The sequence below is a fragment of the Cricetulus griseus genome, chromosome 5 (assembly GCF_003668045.3).
Source record: "Cricetulus griseus strain 17A/GY chromosome 5, alternate assembly CriGri-PICRH-1.0, whole genome shotgun sequence".
Classification (NCBI taxonomy): Eukaryota; Metazoa; Chordata; class Mammalia; order Rodentia; family Cricetidae; genus Cricetulus; species Cricetulus griseus.
This window is the reverse complement of record NC_048598.1, coordinates 170,797,286-170,816,426: the sequence shown is the minus strand read 5'-3', so window position 1 is coordinate 170,816,426 and position 19,141 is coordinate 170,797,286. Positions and strand designations below refer to the sequence as shown.

The 19,141-nt window shown below is 44.4% G+C and overlaps 1 protein-coding gene across 11 annotated transcripts in view; it reads right to left on the bottom strand.

Annotated features, from left to right (window-relative positions):
• The window catches only part of Atxn7l1 (ataxin 7 like 1), a 227,757-nt gene that overhangs the window by 182,666 nt on the left and 25,950 nt on the right, over positions 1-19,141 (bottom strand). The window contains exon 3 of one of the 11 annotated variants that reach the window (XM_035445101.1): positions 3,867-3,912. The exons of the other annotated variants lie outside the window; for them this stretch is intronic. Within the exon in view, the coding sequence (XP_035300992.1) occupies positions 3,867-3,882 (16 nt within the window). The 5' untranslated portion in view covers positions 3,883-3,912. The remainder of the gene's footprint in view (positions 1-3,866; positions 3,913-19,141) is intronic. 11 annotated transcript variants of the gene reach the window in all.

Here is a 19,141-nt window from a genome sequence, read left to right as displayed (position 1 = left end):
AAAAAAGATCTGGTAGGAAGAGCAGAGAAATGCTCCCATGGTTCTTTGTGTTTTTCTGTGTAATTGTTCCCCAATAAACACCCATTTATCATTTATCTTAGGTCTAGCAAAATAATTAAATCCTCACCTTCAGGGAGCAGAATTAGAAATGTTGAGAACCACTATTCTAGAATGTTGTCCAGACACAACAGGATTGCTGCACACACAAACTAACATGAACTCTGAGAACACACACAAGACCAGGGCATATCAAGTCAGACAAAGTCCCATCATGCAGAAGAGAAATAGTTTCTTCTAGCTGAGAAACTATCAACAATGGAGAGCTGCTGGGAGATGGAGTCTGTTTATTTTGTTGTTGTTTTGTTTTTAAACCAAATTTTACCTACAATTTTTATTGTATATAATTTGTATACAATATTCCATATTCAGTTTTTAGATTAGTCCATATTCAGTTCTTAGATTTTTGTTTGTTTGTTTGTTTTTTGTTTTTTGAGACAGGTTTCTCTGTGGCTTTGGAGGCTGTCTTGGAACTAGCGCTTGTAGACCAGGCTGGTCTCGAACTCACAGAGATCTGACTGCCTCTGCCACCACCGCCCAGCAAATTTTTAGAATTTTATTCTTCTCTCATATTTTACATTCCAAACGCAGCTTTCCCTCCCTCATCTCCTCCTAGTCCCTTCCCAGTTTCACCTCCCCTCCATATACACTCCTCCTCCATTTCCCTTCAGAAATAGCAGGCTTCCCAGGGATATCAACCAAACATGGCATATGAAGTTGCAATAAGACTAGGCACAAGGCAACCCAGTAGGAGAAAAAAGGTCCCCAAAACAGTCAAAAGAGTAAGAGACAACTCCCACTCCCACTGTTAAGAGTCTCACAAGAACACCAAGTTACACAACTGTCAAATATATGCAGAGGGCCTAGGTCACTCTCATGCAGGCTCCCTGATTATCACTTCAGTCTCTGTGAGCCCCTATGAGCCCTGGTCAGTTGATTCTGTGGGTTTTATTGTAGTGTCATGCTGGACGGTGGTAGCACATGCCTTTGATCCCAGCACTCCGGAGGCAGAGGCAGGCGGATCTCTGTGAGTTCGAGACCAGCCTGGTCTACAAAAGCTAGTTCCAGGACAGCCTCCAAAGACACAGAGAAACCCCATCTCAAAACAGACAGACAAACAAACAAACAAAAAACACAACAACAACAAAACATATCTGTGTCTCCATGTTGTTTTTTGTTTGGTCGGTTTGGTTTTTTGAGACAGGGTTTCTCTGTGTAGCTCTGGCTGTCTTGGAACTTGCTCTGTAGACCAGACTGGTCTTGAACTCACAGAGATCCCCCTGCCTCTGCCTCCTGAGTGCTGGGATTAAAGGCATGCACCACCACCGCCCAGCCTCTCTGTTGTTTTTATGGGACTCCTGAGTGTGTGTGTCAATGTGTGTATCTGTATTGTTTTATGGCTTCCTGTAAGCAAATGTGTGTCTCTGTTTCACTGTGCTCTGTTTTTTACCTTTTTCTTTTGTTTACTTGTTTTGTCCTGTTCCTATTTCTTTCTTTTATCTTTTCATATTTTAGGATTTGTTTATTTATAAACTTTATGCACATCAGTGTTTTGCCTGCATGTATGCCTGTGTGATGGTGTCAAATCCCCTCAAACTGAAGTTACAGACAGTTGTGAGCTGCCATTTGGATGCTGGGAATTGAACCTGGGTCCTCTGGAGAAGCAGTCAGTGCTCTTAACCATTGGGCCATCTTTCCATCCCCTTGTTATTATTATTTTTTAGATGTCTGTTTATTTTCTAATGAAGGAGAAAAAGAAAAGGTGTGGATTGGATGGAGAACTTGGAGGAGAAACAGCAATCAGAATATATTATATGAAAAATACCTATTTTCTTTTTTTGAAATATTACAAAATTGTGTTTTGTTTCCTTTTTATGCATTACAAAATTTAGTGAATAATTCACTGTTCTCTTGTGCATAGCCATATCTTCCTTAAATTAAGCATACTTATAATCATTCTTTTTTGTTTGTTTATTTAGAAGCACTCTTATTTTACATATCAATCCCCCCATTCCCTTGCCCTCCCATCCTCCCATGCCCCCCATGGACCTCCTCAACCCACCCGCTACCCACTCCCCAAGGATAGTGAGGCCCTCTCAAGGGGGACCATCAAAGTCCTTCACATCATTTGGGGGAGGGCCTAGCCCCTCTTTCGTGTATCTGGGCTGCAATTGTATCCCTCCATAGGGAATGGGCTACCAAGGTCCATTTGTGCACTAGGGATAATCACTGGCTCCACTGTTAGAGGCCTCCTAGCTGGCACCCACATTCAGAGGGCTTGGTTCGGTCCAAAGCTGGTTCCCCAGCTTTGCCACTAGGGTCTTCGTGTTCTCACTAGGTCAGGTCAACTGTTTCTGCGGGTTTCTCCAGCACTGAGACAGGGGAGCAATACAAGAAGGCAAGAAAGGAGATGTCTTTATAGAGGGAGCCAGTATAGGTTTGGAGAGAGGTCTGGCACTAGGGAAATGTTCAGGGATTCACATAGAAAACCCCAACTAAGAATCTAGGCAGTGAAGGAGAGGCTGATTTTGAGGCCCTTCCCCTATAATGAGATTGATGACTACTTTGATTGCTGTTCCTAAAGCCTTCATCAAAGCAGAAGCAGACACCCACAGCTAAACATTGAGCCACACACCTAGAATCCAGTTACAGAGAGGGAGGAGAGATGAGCAAAGGAAAAAATATCAAGTTTCAATAAAAGAAAAGTTAACAAACCCAGTGAAGTTGGTAAATGCCATTAAAATTATCAAAATTATATATATTATATGAATAACCCTCAGGTAAATTAGCCTATTGCATCTTCACAACCAGCCAGAGAAGAAGGCAAGGTAAGCTAGTGTTTTTGCCATTATTTAAGAGATAATGAGAAAACTCAGTCTTCCAATCAGGTGGCTTCTACAATTTCTCACTGGCAACATGGGACCAAGACCCTTCTTTGAACTTTCAGTGAACAAGTCTGTGCTGTGCTAAAAACTAACCCTGGGTTTCACACATGCTGGGCAAATAAGCGCTTTACCACCAAGCCACATCTCTAGCCTCCCAACTTCTAATTCTATTTACTTCAATTTAGCTTTTAATTTTAAAAATTGGTATCCACTCTCCAGTGCTGCAGACTGTTTCATGGTACCCTTAGTTATATTAGTAGAATAGTATGTGTGGATCACTTATAATTAAATACACAAATTTGGGGTGCCTGTGCCAGATAATTTTTACATAAGGGGTAAAAGGGTGTGGTAGTAGACGGGGTCTCATTGCTCAGGGTTTGTCTCATGAGTATGAATTTAGGAGTTTAGATTTGTAGAACCTATGTAAAAAGGTTGGAAATGGTGGCTCTTCTGTAATTCCAGCCTGGGAAGGTAGAGATGGGATTCCCAAAACAAGCTGGCTAGAATGACTAGCAATATGGGGGACTCTGGGCTTGATTGAGAAACCTGGCCTCATTGAGTGATTCCCAGCTTCAGCCTTTTTGCCTACATATGAACAGGCACTCCTCCATGTGTCCCCACATACATGTATACATAAACACGCACCCCCCCCCACACACACACACACAGAAAAAGAAGAAAAATTCAAAGAGCATGGCAGTCGTTGCTATTAGTGTCTCAAAACTACTGGAGCCTCTCAACCCATTCTGCCCTTTTTATTACTGGTGACTTTTGGTCAGGAACTTTTACTGGTGTATATTCTGCAGATTATTCCAGTCTGGGGCAGCAATAGCTCTACCTTTACTTTAATAGTAGGTGCTTTCTATTTTGTACAAAGTCTAAGGCCAACAGGAATCAGTGCAGTACAAACACGGTGGCCCCCACCTTGTGCAGCAGACATTCTCAAACTTGAAGCACCATTTATCACCACCTGTAAACAGCAAGAGTCCAGGTTAGGGTTAGGGTTAAGCATGGGGCATCCTGGTATTCGCACATTGGTTTTTGAATAACAAGGTTAAACTGCTCTTACAGGTCTGTGTCACTACAAGTGTCATGGCACTTTGTGTAAATGGAAATTTTAAGGAGGGGTTATCCGATCTGTTCGCTGTCCCACCCCTACAGTCCTTGAGTCTACTGGCACACAGCCAGTGTCTGTTGACTAGCTGAGTGAATAGTGGATGGATTACCCTTCAACTTCAGCTTTTCTCCTCAGCAAAGCACCCTAAAAGGATAAAAGGGAGACCAGTGCAAAGTCAATGGGGTACTAATAAAATTCTAGAAGATTAAATCATGGTGAGGACTTGAACAAGATGGAGGTCTTGGTTTCAAGCCCTAGCAACTCAAGAGGTGAGGTAGAAGGCAGAAAGGGGGAGAGGGAGGGAGAGAGAGCATGAATAGAGGATCACACAAGCTATCTAATGAAAAGAAAAGCCATAGAAACACTACTGTTCACCTCTTCAGAGCATAAGCTGAAAAACAAGATGTGGTGGTGAGAAATGGGCTGAGGATAATTAAGAGCTCTTAAAAATCCCGACTATGGCAGGCAAAATAAAAGTGTCAATATAGAATTCTTAAGAAAAACAGCCGGCAAACAGAAAATAGAAATGGGTAGGTCTGATATCTGACAAATCAGAATTCTAGGAAGAGAGAGAAAAACATAGGGAAGGAATAAAATCTTAAAAAATAAAAAGGGTGTTATCCAAAATAGGAGAATTTGCATTTCCAAATTAAAGGGCCCACAATTGGAATGCTCAAACCCCAAAGAAAGAAGTCCCCTACAGAAGACTCTTGGTAAATTTCAGACCCAGATGGATAAAGAGACCATCCTGGGAGCTTGCAGGGAATGAAAAGGGTCACACAAGGCCTGGCATCTCCTGTGACAGGGACACAGAGATGAAAGACAATACACAAATGGCTTTGAAATTCTGAAGAGAAATCATTTCCAGTTTTCAATATTGTACAGCTACCAAGAATCTTCCATATTTTAAGTGCTCAAACATTGTGCCGTTTCTAGAAGATGACATGCCACCGAAGGAGGCAAGAATGAAGTAGAAGGAAGATAGGCCTTCAGTGGGAGACTTCACAGCAGGCAGGAAAGGGGCCCCATGGGGGCAGGCCCAATGAACCCGTGAGCTAACCTTGGGCAATGGAAGGGAGCTGAATGCACCTGTGAGCTAACCCTGGGCAATGGGTGGGGACACAGAGCCCAATGCACCTGTGAGCTAACCTTGGGCAATGAGAGGTCTGATGTGTCTGATCAGCTGCAGAAAAACACTGTTGGCCTCTGCCAAGTCTAGCAGGCAAAATTCTGAGTAAGTCTATAGAGATTAGTGCAAATAAAAAGCAAGAAACAATTATTTTAGGATAAGCAACAATACATGTAAGAGGGAGTGTAAAGTCAATGTCTGGAGTTGACAAAGGCAGCAAATATGTTTATTTTAAGGAAATAGGGGACAGTGCTGCAGGTCCATCCACACCTCATCGTATCCTTTGCCAGGTGACGCTCTAGGTGCTTTTCACATGTCATATCCAAAACCCAAAACCCAAAAGCCAGGTCAGTTTGGTAGTGTGCAGTCTCTAACTTTCTGGTTTGGATACCTGCTATTTACCAAAGCTTACTGTTAACCAAATCCTATAGAGAAATGAGACCCAGCACTGGGCAAGAGCCAGAGAAAGGAAAGTGGGGTCGTGGTGAGGGGTGAGAACAAACCTCCCCAACTGTGGCTCGAGGTCTCCAGATAATTTCTTACCCACACTGATTAATTAATTTAGATGTGCTCACACACATGAAACATGAGGTAAATGCTACAAGAAAAGCTAAAAATATTTAAAAAATGAAAAGAAAAAAAATGTTGTCCTCAGGGAATAGGATTAGAAATCCGTGGTCAGGGGCAAAGAGCTTAGTATGGTTTGGGTTTTAAACTACATATACGGTTGGTTGTAGGGGGCATACGAGTAATTCCATCAGTTGGGGCACTGAAACAGAGGGACTGTCAAAAATCAAAGGCCAACTTGGGCAACACAATGAGTTCTAGGGCAGCCAGGATTAGAGAGTGAGACCAGTTCTTTAAAAAACTTAAGCAAATAATTAAGTAAACTGCATGACACACTTTGAAAAGGCAGCAAATGTGCACACATGTGCTCAGCACACGTATGTGTATGTGTACGAGCACACACACACACACACACACACACACACACACACACACACACACACATACAAATTCATTAAATATCTTCTTAAGAGCACTCGTTTAACCTTAATGACTATCACTCACTAATGGCCTTGTATTGAGCAATGCACATCTCCACACCTCAGCTGCTGTGCCTATCAAACAGGGAGTTGGGGGTCTTTTCCAGCTCTACAAGTTCTAATGTGCAAACCTGAGTTCTCTGTCAATGTTGCTAATGTCATCCAAACCCAAAAGTTTGAGCTGTAACTAATGTTATTTTTAAAAACCAGGTTTTATGTTAATAAAATAACAGTTTATTACATGTGTATATATCTCCCAAATCGAGGCATCTGGAGTAAACATGCAATAAGAGAAGCTTGTGGTTGGCCAGGTAAATGGGAGTGTGAGCCGTGGCTGCTCTGTACAATAATGCTTTGTGGAAGGATGGCTTGGTTACAACTGGTAAACCTCAGCAGCAACAACCACGCAGACATATGCCAGCTGAAAGGTAGGTGGGATGTCTAGAGAGGAAGAGAAATGAGAAGACAAAAGATCATTGTTTTATAGAGAGATTTACAAACACTTCACCTATATGCATATAGCAGGAACAAAGGGTCCTAAAAGAGCTGAGAGGAGTTTGCCATGGAGGACAGAGCAGTGGAAAAGAAAGACAGGAGGGAACATTAAAACTAAGAAGGTCCAGAAACTCAGCAGAACCACAAGTTAATCTTGGTCCTTGCTCCAGCCAGCATCTACTACATGCAGAACACAAACAGGACAAAAGTCAGAGTGGCACTCACATTAGACTCCTGTGGGCTTCTGAACTTCATTCCAAAATAAACAGCATCCTGTCTTCATGCCCAGGCAGTAAAATTCATTATATCATTCATTAAAAGCTATTCATTTAAAAAAAAAAAAAGTCTTCATTGTGGTAAAATAGCCACCGTTCTTATGGACACAGCACTTTTCAGGTCTTTAAAATAATAATAGCAGTGTTTATAGTCTAGCAATTGTGTCAGAAGCTTTCTGTAAAATACCTTGTTTCCCTCCCAACAACCCTTTAAAGTAACTTCTAAGGATCTACCATTCTTTGTCCGATGTTCTGGGGCCCACTGGGTTTCCCAGATCAAATTTATCGGATTTTAGTTAGGTATCGTGTATAGTATGCAGTACATCAAACCCAGCAATCTAGAACTGCATTCTATCATCAAAAACATCAATATTTCTGCAGGGAAACACTGCAGGGGGTTGGATTTTCGAAACACAGCTCAAAACGGCCACGCTGATTTGACAAACAAGGAATTAGAGGCACCAAAATTATGTGACTTGCCCAAGAAGAAAAAAGTAGCAGGTGGCGAGGTCCAGAGCTGATCCTGGGCAGTCCGGGTTCCTGACTGTACTGCCATGCTTCCTTCTTTGTGTTTGACTTATGTTTGAGGTCTTGTGTTAGTGCACATTGCATCTTCACTGCACAAATCATTAAGAACCTGAGTACTGATATCAACAGACTCTGGTTGGTACATCAGAGCTCCCGGTGACAGCAATATTTCCCATCCCAGGAGAAGACATGAAGGGAGACTGGCTTGTAGCTAACTACAGCAGCCTTGTCCAGATAGTTGTTCACCCAGTGCACTTGGGAGGTGGCTATGTAAAAGAAAGGACAGGGATGAAGAGAACATAGCACCAGGTAAGTATGGCCAGTGAGGCTGATGGACATAAAGGTAAGGAGTGAAGAGCCAATAAAAGAAAACAATGAGTTGAATGTGGTGGCACACGCCTGTAATCCCAGCATTCAGGAGGCTGGCAGAATGTCTAGGTCCAGGCTGGCCTGGGCCACAGGTGAGTTTGAAACTATTCTAGGCTAGATACACGGTGAATTCAAGGCCAAATTGTGCTATACAAGACCCTGTCTGATTCTGTCAACCAATCAATAGGAAATAATAACAATAATTGTTTATATATTATATATCCAATAGTATACCCATATTTTCTTTTTCTATTTAATTAACATTTTTTCACATATTTTACATACCAACCACAACTTCCCTCCCTCCTTCCTTCCTGCTCCCTCCCCCCAGCACCCAGTATTTCTAAGGACTGTCTGAGTTTGCTTTCCGTTGTTGTAATAAATGACTGGCCAGAACCAACTGGGGCAGGAAAGGGCTGCTTTGATTACCAGTGACAGTCCATCATGGACGGGTACCTGGCGTCAGAACTAAAACAGTGGTTCTCAACCTTCTAATACCACAACCCTTTAATGTTATAGCGACCCTTTCATGTTGTGGTGGCCCTTCATAATTGTAATTTTGCTACTGTTATGAATCATAATGTAAATATCTGAAATGCAGGATATCTGATATGTGACCCAAATGGTCACGACCCACAGGTTGAGAAACACTAAACTAAGGCAAAGACTGTGGAGGAAATCTGTGTCCAGGGTAGGCTTACTTCCTACCCTTTCTATGCAGCCTCAGGCCCACCTGCACAGGTGTGGCACTATTCATAGTAGGCTGGGACAACAACCAGGAAAATCTGATGGGGCATTTCCTCAACTGAGGTGACTGCACTGTGACAAGGTGACAGATGAAGCTCTGACAAGGGAGGAACTATTATTATGTGTAGCCAGAAGCAAAACTCAGGGTTCAGAGCTCATCAGAAGCAGGACCCACAGGGAATGAAGAGCTGGAGGAGAGAGAGAAAGGGGCCAGAAGCTAGAGAGCTCACTGAGGGGAGCTTGTAAGAAGGCCCATTTCACATGCAAGTAGTTCCCAGCTTTAGCAGAGAGAGACATTTCCTACTGCAATACCAAGGATATGTCTTTGTGTGGTTAATGCCTTTGACAAGAGTAAATGAAAAGAGAACTTAAATGTCAGCTACATTCTCTTACTTGCTTTTTCTCTGGGGAAGGTGAACCAATAGGTAGCCCCCAATCTGTGACTCTGAGAAGGCGATCAATACCTTTGACCTGCTCAGTCCTCAAACAGCAAGAGCAAGGCAGAGAGACAGCTATGCACAACATGGAGGAGAGAGAAGAAATGATGGTAATTTTATGGTAATTTAATTAACAGCTACAAACACCCACAAATACACACCCATTGAAAAGACCCACACTTCTGCCAGCTTCCCCATCTTCAACATTAGCCCAAATAATAGACCACAGTGAGTTATCAAACCAATTTTATTGAAATAAGACTATTTCTCACAGCAGAGAAAAACAACTTCCCCTCAGAACTGGCCAGACACATTACATTGTTTGCATTCCAAGCAAAATCACATGCACTTAATAAACTGGACGGTATAGTGGCCAAAGGCCCCTCTCTAGAAAATACGGGGTGAATGGAAACAAGAGCACTATTTCAGTCATGTGAGGAGAGAAATATGTCCCATGCGGAGGCTATACCAAAGCTCCAGATGCTCCTCTGGTATGAGCAGTCTACATAAGACACAAAAAGTCCTTGTCACCAAGGGCATGCCAATGCCTTACCCAAAACTAGCAGCTATAGGCATTATCTCAACTTTCCCAACACCGCAGGTTCAGTCCCTGACCAAATAATGTCAAGCATCAGAAGTGGGGCCAGGAGGGGTGCAGACATCTGACCCCCTCACTGGAGCCTCTTTGGCAGAGATGAAGAGGGTCAGGGACTGCCAGGGGAATCAGTGGCTCACCTCACTGTACTCTTTACCTTCAACAGGGGCTCCATGTTTACCCATTTTTATTTATGTGTCCACCTATTCTCCAGAAGCATTCAGAATGTGACAGCATCAATCAGGTCTGTTACACTGTTCTGGTACTTTATGGCTTTTTATCATAGCTTGGATGCTAGTGGGGTATTAGGACAGAATAGAGAAAAGGTAACCTATCATCCTGCCATATTAATTCTCAAATGCCTCCAACATTTTCCATGATTCCTAGGCCACAGCCCTTGCCACATGAGTGTCTTTCAAGAATGATTTTGTTCACTTGTTGCTCAACTCAGCCCACAGAATTGGAAATTGGAAATTTGAAAGTAGCATTCCATGACAGATTGCTTTCCAGGCATTTTAAACCACCCAAGAGTTTTGCAGATCAATTTAGGAGACCTGCAACGCTTCCTGATGCCCCCCACCCCCAGCCCAGAGAAATAAGGACTCATGATGATAGGGCCAGGGTGCTTCAACTGCAACACACAGTTATCAAAACACAAGCCCTTGGACCAATGTGCTGGAGAAACTGCCACTGAACTCTACCTGAAGGCCAGGTACTGGCTGTGAAAAAGCCCTTCATTTTTGTGACAGAATGTTATTTATTACAAAACACATGTTTTAAAAGGTCTACAAATAGTAGGAAATGGTGGTTATCTTAAATTATAGAAATAAACAGAAAAATAATCCCAAGTATTTTGAAAGCATTTGCACCGGGGGAAAGAAACTGAAAACATCGAGGAGATGGCTAATTACCTACAGATCCGAAAAGTAAAGCTCTACATCTGATTTTTGCCTCCAGAGCACAGAGCTGGGAACATGACATTTTCCCATGGTGTAGAGGCAACACCCAGACACTGGACACATCCCAGTGATTCTGAATAAAAAATAAAACTGGTCCCAGAAACCAGCTGTGTACATCTCACTGAAGTAGCTGTGCCCTTCCTGTTCTTCAGCCCCTGCCAGCTTGACTTCACTGCCTAAGGTTGAAGGTGAAGTTTGTTACTTGTGCTCAACTCAATTTGTTTCCAAGAAAATCCCCCAAGTTCTTCCCTCCCTGGAATCTGCTGTTTACGTAGGTTCTCCTGCCTCACTTAGGCCACCATCATCTACCCCATTAATTGGACCAAGAAACTTGAGCCATCTCCACTTGACTGCACTTCATACAGCCACCTTCAGTCCCACAAGAAGGGCATAGCTCAACCACCATGGATTTCATTTTGAACACAAAGCTCCAAAAGGCTGGTCAGGATATCACTGAATAGGTGTATCACATTGGTTTAACTAGTCTCCTATCTTTGGGCCTGTAGGCTTTTCCTCCATGGGGGAGAGGGGAAGCAGGATTTATTTGTATTTTATGTGTGTGGGTATTTTGTTCAAATATGTTTGTGTACTATGTGTATGTCTGGAGAAGAGTGTATCGAATTCCCTGGAACTGGAGTCATAGACAGTTGTGAGCCAGCTTGTGGGTGCTAGGAATTGAACCTGTGTCCTCTGGAAGAGCTCCCAGTGTTCTTAATGGCTGAGCCATCTCTCTAGCCCCATCTTTTCCACTTTTATCAACAGTGGAGTACTAAAAATCCTTGTCTACAAGCCTGTGTGCATACATATATTCATTTCCACAGTTTACATTCCCAGAGGGACAATCATGGCCAAATATCCTAACAAACACCAGGATAGGTACAAATGGCCAACTGCTTTCTTGGATGGTAGCCACTAAAAGTTTTCCTCTTATCAGGCCAGTCTGTGCATTTCATCTAGGAAAACAACTGCTTTCTTCTTCTTCCCTGACACTGCGTTCCATAGTCAGGTTCTCAGAACAGCATTCTGAATTATATTGAGGGAACAGAATAATTACCCTTGCTATATCACTGAGGAAAATGGTGACAGGCTCTCTTCTTCATGGGAAATCTGAGGCTGCCCTTCATAATGGAGCCAGGCAGAGGGGCTACAGCAAGGAGGAAAGGGTCAGCAACAAGTCAGAAGTCATCCAGTTACCAACCGTGCCACTGAGAACCTAGGGACAATTTTCCTAGGGGTCAGGGTGGCCTCTAGGGATTGCTGAGTCGATTTTGATTTTCCAAACAATGGAACATGTTTGTGACCTTTAAAGGGATCAGGTCAAATCCAGTTAGTCTTTGTAGAAGGAGGCTCAGGAGAGATGCTGAGATACTGAACAAGATGCAGATGAGGGGCAAAGCATCCTGATGCCCACACAGGCCAAGTGGGGGCTTCTCTCTCCCTGTCCCATGCCCCCTCTGGACTCTACATGTGTGCTTTTCAATCTGTTATTATGTGAAGCAAGCACGGTGGCTCACATTTGTACTCCTAGCACTGAGACAGGGTAATCTTAAATTGGAGACTCGGTTGAGCTATAATGTCAGACTATCTCAAAAAAATAAAACAAGCAAACAAAACCGTACATGTTAACTTCATAATAGTAATTTAGAAGTTCCTAGACTGGTCAAAGGCAAGAGGTATATGGGTCAATTCTCAACACGTTAATACAACATAGACTCCATTTTATCTGCATCTCAGTTCTAAAATTCACTGGGAGAAATAGTTCCCACTTGACCTGTGGTCCTGTAAGCTACTGTCTTGTAAGTCCCATGAGGGACTTGGAATCTATCTCCTTATACAATGGAGGCAGTATATCTTCTGGTCAGCAAGAACTTGCTTATCCTTCATGAAACCACAGCAAAGCCAATACTCATACAGAACAAAAACCTTATTCATTAATAGACGTACAGAAGGGACTTTCACATACTTTTCCTAAAAATAAAATAAAAATCTAGAGATTTGTCTTAGTCACTGTTCTGTTGCTGTGAAGAGGCACCGTGACCATGGCAACTCTTATAAAAGAAAGCATTTAACTAGAGGCTTGCTTACTGTTTCAGAGGCTTTAATTCAGTGTCAGCATGGTGGGGAGCATGGTGGAAGACATGGCATTGAAGCAGTAGCTGAGAGCCACATCCTGATCTCTAGACAGAGAGACTGGGTCTGGCATTGGCTTTTGAAAACCTCAAAGCCCATCCCCAGTGACACACTTCTTCCGATAAAGCCACACCTCCTAATCCTTTTAATTCTTTCAAACAGAGCTATTCCCTGGTGACAGCATTCAAATATATGAGCCTATGGGGACCAAGATTTACCAAGAAGCACCCTTATTTCAAAAAAAAAAAAAAAAAAAAAAAAAACCTTTAAGAGAGTAGAATAACATCAAAGCCCTCAGAACTTCCTAAAAGGGTTGAAAGCAACAGGTAAAAAGAGGATCTTCGGGAAATGCATTAAGAACAAGGTCGTCCTGAGGGAAGGTGACCTGCCTGCATCATCCCTGGTGAGAGAAGATGGGATCACAGAAGAGCTGGTTAACAGTTCATCCCCCAAGCCAGGTAAAAGGAGGAAAGCTCTGAGGGCAGTGCTCTGGGCCTGGGGAGCTGGAAGGAAGGAAGGAAGGAATGAACCCTTTGGGCAGAGTGTGGAGGAGGCAAATATTTCCCAGCCTCAAAAATGAAATGGGAATGGAGGTTCAGAAATTCAGGAAGACCTGCTGAGACAGGAGTTAACAGTCAGGGACTAACCACAAATCTCTGTCCACTTTCTTGTCCTGACTCACTGAACCCTGATATAAAAAAGATGCTACTTATCTATTAATGGATTAATAGATGTGTCTGAGCCAATGACACTACTCCAGACCCCAGTCCCCAAAGACAAGGGCAGAGAAAAGACTTTCGTGGCAAAGGTACACGCCTCCCAGGGTCTGTGTCTGATGATGGAGAAACCTGAAAAGCAGTTGGAAATAGGAAAACTGACTGTGATCTGGAAGGACTTTAGGACACCTGGTAGATTGCTTTAGATCAAACATGGAATCACAGGTTTGAAAGAAGGAGGGAAGGAGAGAGGAGGGGAGAGAGAGAGAGGAGTGAGGGGCACTAGGCCCCTTTGCCAGTCATCTGCCTCCATAGAGAATGGCACAACACACAAGTGATTGCTCTTGCAGGAGCCAGTCCTAAAAACAAGAGTTGCACTACACAATGTCTTCTCTCTTGGAAAATAGTTTCCCTCCAGCCTCAGCAAAAGAGGTGGAAAGGAATGCTGCCATTTGCAAAACAATAACTTTCTCTAGCAGGGTAGACTGTAAAGAACAATATGTGACCAAAGGCCTATTAATGGTTCAGGGTTCCAACATAATCCTACCCTCTAAGCAGATGAAAAATAGCACAGGCCTCCTGGCTATGTCTGCTGGGGCCACACCGAGGGCAGCGGCTGTCTGTCTTCCTTCTTTTTTCTATTTTTTTTTCTTCTTTTTGATGGAAAATCAAAGGTTTCAGCAAAACCCACTGCAGGAAAAGACGATACTCTCAACATTTTACCCTCTTCCTACTTTTCTCCGCTATTTGCAGAAAGGTTATTAGGAAAACACCTATACAAGAAGGAAGTGGCTCTGTGGAAAAAGCATCTCAATCACTTTCAGTCAGAATTCCACACACTGGGAACACCTGACATTATCCCTGGAGTTCTGGAGAGGAACCAATACAAGGCCATGCCTCCAGGGATTCAGCATTTGTACTCAAGGGGTGCAAATGGTACAGAGAGATCTGCAGGCCTGTGAAATTCTAGCAGAGAGCAGGGTCTGAAAAGCAGGGGCTAAACTTCTCTCTTTCCTACCAGGATGAGTTCTTCCAGGATGAATCCCATGCCCAACACACTGAGACAGTCACAAGGGCTGCTTCATTTTTCCACCATAGTTTCCATTCCCTGCTAATCACTCTCTCAGTTTGACACTGAACCAAGGCCCTGGGGCAATGTGGAATTGGCTTGAACTTCAGGATCCCTGGGAAACTCCCCAGCCAGGTCTCTGTGAATCCAGGTATAAGGCAATGTCAATCCACTTGCCCAATTGAAGAGCTGGCTAGAGAGAGCCACTGCTTCTTTGTCCCTTAGGAACCTCAGCCACTCCTAAGGGAAGGCAGAAGAATCTGTTCCTTCGTGAAGGAACATCGCTGATGAAAGCAAGCATCCCTCTCAAAGTCACTGCAGAGATTTTCAAATTGCCCACTCCACTTCAGGGAAGCCACCCATGCAAAGCCAGCCAACGACATGATGTAAGACAGTTGTGGGTGTTCTATATACAAATACAGAGGCCAAATGGCAGTCTTTTAGGGGCAATGGCTCAGCTGAGAGAAGGTTTTTAGGAAGCTGATACATGGAAGGAAATAAAAAGGCACCTTGTGGATTTCATGCACTTGAAAATCAAAACCTGAAGGTGGAAGATAGTTGCCTGATGGTCTGACTTCTCTCCCAAGCATTTTAAATCTAGCAAGGGATCTCCACACCTCAGCCCAGCATACTGCCAGCCCTTATTCCCAACGGCCCAGGCACAAGAATGTGAATGCTAGCAGTTTCCCCACTTTGAACTGGGTTTCAGATGGCACCGATTAGCACAAGTGGGCCTGGCGGGGCCCCATGATCTACCCTGCATTGTCGACCTGGGGCAACAGAATAGCAGCTGTTAGCAGTCATAGCACAAATTGAGAAGACCCTTCCCTTCTCCCTCAATCTCTACTCAGGCTTTCCAGGGGACAGGGAAGAACTGGCATACAGCGACCACAGCGCCTTAGGAAGCACACACTTCCTTGACTAAGAGCATCTGTGCACAGTCCCAGAAAAATGCACTGACTAAGCCCCTACTATGTGCCAGGCGGGGAAGCTGTAAGTAGATATGTGACAGGTTCTGTGCCAAGGAGCCCAGAGCCCACAGGGAAGACAAGGAACAGTCACCTGAAATGTGCTCAGGACTCCATGAACTCAGCACAGAGCTGTGGGGGAGGTGGCACCAGGGAACCCTCATTTGAACTGGGCCCTCATGGATGAGTAGGGAGGGGACAGTGGCAGCGTGAGAACTGGAGACTATGCACAGAGCATAAAGAAGTCTGTACAGAGAACAGGGACACAAAAGGTGGGGTGATGGCGACATGGCTGAGGCTAGACACATCATGCAAGAAGGCATAAATACCCTTCACTCAATATACCCTGGGGAGCTGTGAAGATAATCTATAGGCAGAGTAATGAAAAAAGTCCCCTGATGACCATAAGGCCGGAACAGAGAGGCAGTAACCCAAAGAAGGGAGACGAAGCGGCAGGCTGCTGAGAAGGTCCTGGAGAACAGGACAGCTGTGGACAGCTGCCACTGCAGGCACAGGAGTGTGGGCGGGGCTGCAGATGACTACAGACTTCCTGGCTGCAAGAAGCCTGCCGACTAGTGAACCACCAGGGTTAGAGGCCCAAGGCCTGACCATCTGGGAGCTCATCCGCTAACTCTCTAGGGAGCTTTTCCAAATCTAAACATCCTGCTTTCAGCTCTACCTTTACTATCTTCTCCAGGATAAAAATTTTGCCCTACATGGCTTCTAAAAAACTGTCTAATGCTTGCTCTAGCTCCAAGGCCAGAAGCCCCAGAAGGGAAGTAGCATGCATTTTGTATGGAATCTTATCCATAGGTCCACACAAAGCGTGTGTCTTCCTTCCTCAATACAGGGCCACACTTCTAGGCTTACCTGACCTAGTGGTAGCAAGCACCCCACAGCCCATCCCTTCTGCTGCCATGTCCTGGCCCCACAGAGTGATGACAACTCCAGAATGAACCTCCATAGGAGCCTTCTAAGGACATCTTTCTGCATAGAAAGTCTGGACAGGAATTCTTCAACCCTAATTTCCTTGGTGAACACCAGAAGGGAGGCATTTAAGATGGGGTAAAATGACTCATTCAGGCAGATGAATCCCAGGTGTTTTTACTGTGAATCTAATTGCTAATATCTGAGGCAGAAGAACTCTGAGCCTTGTATTGTGGTATCTCATTCATGTTCATAAGCTTCACAGTATCTAATTGCACTGGATTCCCACAATAACATGGGAGGTGTGTCTGCATGGCACAGAGCACAGGGACCCAGATGCTAAGCCAGAATGCCCAGGAGCAAGACCCCTGCCCGGCCAGTGGCTGGCTGGCTCACTAACCTCGAACAAGGATTCGTACCCGCCAATTTCCCTGGCTCTCCAGCTTCAAAATGGGACCAACACTGATACCTAGCACATAATGAGCAGTCTGCAGTGTTTATTAAAGAACACTTTCCAGTTTCCAGGGGGTTTAACAGTACACACAGGGTGGGCTTGCCTGAGGTCGCCTAGCTGGAATGCAAGAGGCATCAGAATACTTCAGGACTAGACTCTTCATTCCATGTCAGGGTTCTCCACTCTCCCATTAGTCCCTCCTGATGCTTTGGGAAAGCACCTCTCTGGGGAAACAATGCTGGCTGTCACCCTACAGCAAAGTAGCAATGTCTTTGAAATTTTTGAAATAAGATTCATACAACCAGAAGTCATCATTTGAACCACTTGAAAGTACACAATTCACAATGTGTACAAACATCACCACTATCTAATTCCAGAATATTTTCACCATTCTAAACAGAAGTCCCATCCTTCCCAGCTCCTCTCTTTTCCCAGGCCCCTGACAACCTTGAATCTATTTTCTGCCTCTATAAGTTGCCCTATTATGGACACAAAAACAGAATCCAAACTAAGTGGACTGCTTCTTTCTTTCACTTGGCACAGTGTTGTTTTGTTTTGTTTTGTTTTGTTTTGTTTTGTTTTGTTTGTGTAACAGCCTGGCTGTTCTGGAACTCATTCTGTAGATCAGGCTGGCCTCTAACTCATAGAGTTATGCCTGCCTCTGCCTTCCGAGTGCTGGAATTACAGGCATGCACTGCCAAGCCCATCTTGGCTCCACGTTTTTAAGGTATGTCGACAACATGATACATGTCAGCACTTCATCTTATGGATGATTAGTATCCCATTGTAGGACTAACCACCTTCATTTGCACATTAGTTTATGGACATGTAGCAGCTTCTACCTTTGGGCTACTGTGAATACCCATTACAACACATAATTTTCCTTTTGCTTTAAAAAGAACACATTCGTATCTATCCATCCTAGTAGATATGGAGTGACAGCTCACTGTGATTTTGACATGTGTTCCCAATATTGTGGAAACAGATAACAATATATGAATTATGCCCTTTTTTCTTTAAAGGAGCAGGTTGACCCACACATAGATCACAGCAGGGAAAGCTAACATCCAAGAGACAGGTTTGTTTGCTTAATTCCTGTGTGCCACATTCAAATGGTGATCTGTTGAGCTGGCATGGATTTGGGAAGGCTGTACAGACCTTTCAAACTCTCCCATGTGTCTGGGTCCCTCCCCAATCTGCTCCTGGTGCTAGCTGCCAGGTTATCCCTATCTCTCCAGGGCCCTTCAGCTGCCTTCTCCTGGGGCCCACTCTTGCCCATGGAATCAGCAGGAGGCTGGGGTGAGGGTACGGCTCTGCTGATAAAACACTACAGGCTTAAGAAGATGGAGCTGCAGATACCTTTCCTACCACAGAGATATCTAGGAGGGTCAAGGAGCAGGTAGCTTAGGCGCCAGCCAGTGTTGCAGTTGGAAATATGCTGAAGCCAAACCATCTGAAGTCCTGCAGAGGAAGGTGAGGTTCGGGGGAAATACCTTCCCACCACTGTCAAGAACATCGCCGGCTACACAGTTAGTCTGAGATCAGCTGGGGCTACCTAGGCAGGACAGGAGGTGTGGCTCAGTGGGTAGAGTGCTTGCCAAGCATGCATCATGCTCTGATCCCCAGCACCTTATCAACTGAGCATGGAGGCAGGGAGATACAATCTCAACATCTGAGAGGTGCGGGCAAGAGGGCCAGAAGCCCCTGGTCATCTTCAGCTACATAGCAAGTTCCAGTCCAGCCAGGGAACATGTGAAATAAAATCCCAAACCATAAGTATACCCCTAGCCACCACTGTGAAAGGCAATGCCTGAACGCTTGGTCCCCAGCTGGTGGCACCCTTTGGGGAGGTGCTGAAAATCCTAGGTAGAGGAAGGAGATCACTTTGAAATTTATGCCTGGTCCCAGGGGCTTCTGTTCTTTATCTCTGCCACAAGGTGGACTGCTTCTGCCCCAAGCCTCACTGCTACTCTGTATCATCACAATCTCAGGATCAATGGCCCAGAGACTCAGAACTGAAACCCCAAACAAATTAGTTGGCCACTGAAGTTCACTTGGTCCCTTAGGTGATTTGGTCACAGCCATGGAATGATGACTACCACAAGTGGTCACCAGTTGTGGTGTCCCAGGCCTCAGGTTCCTCTTGGTTTGCACTGCTGCCTTCTGGCCACTTGGTAATTTTTCTAGGCCTTTGCTGGAGACAGGAGAGAAGAAAAATACCCCTCTGCCTACTCCCAG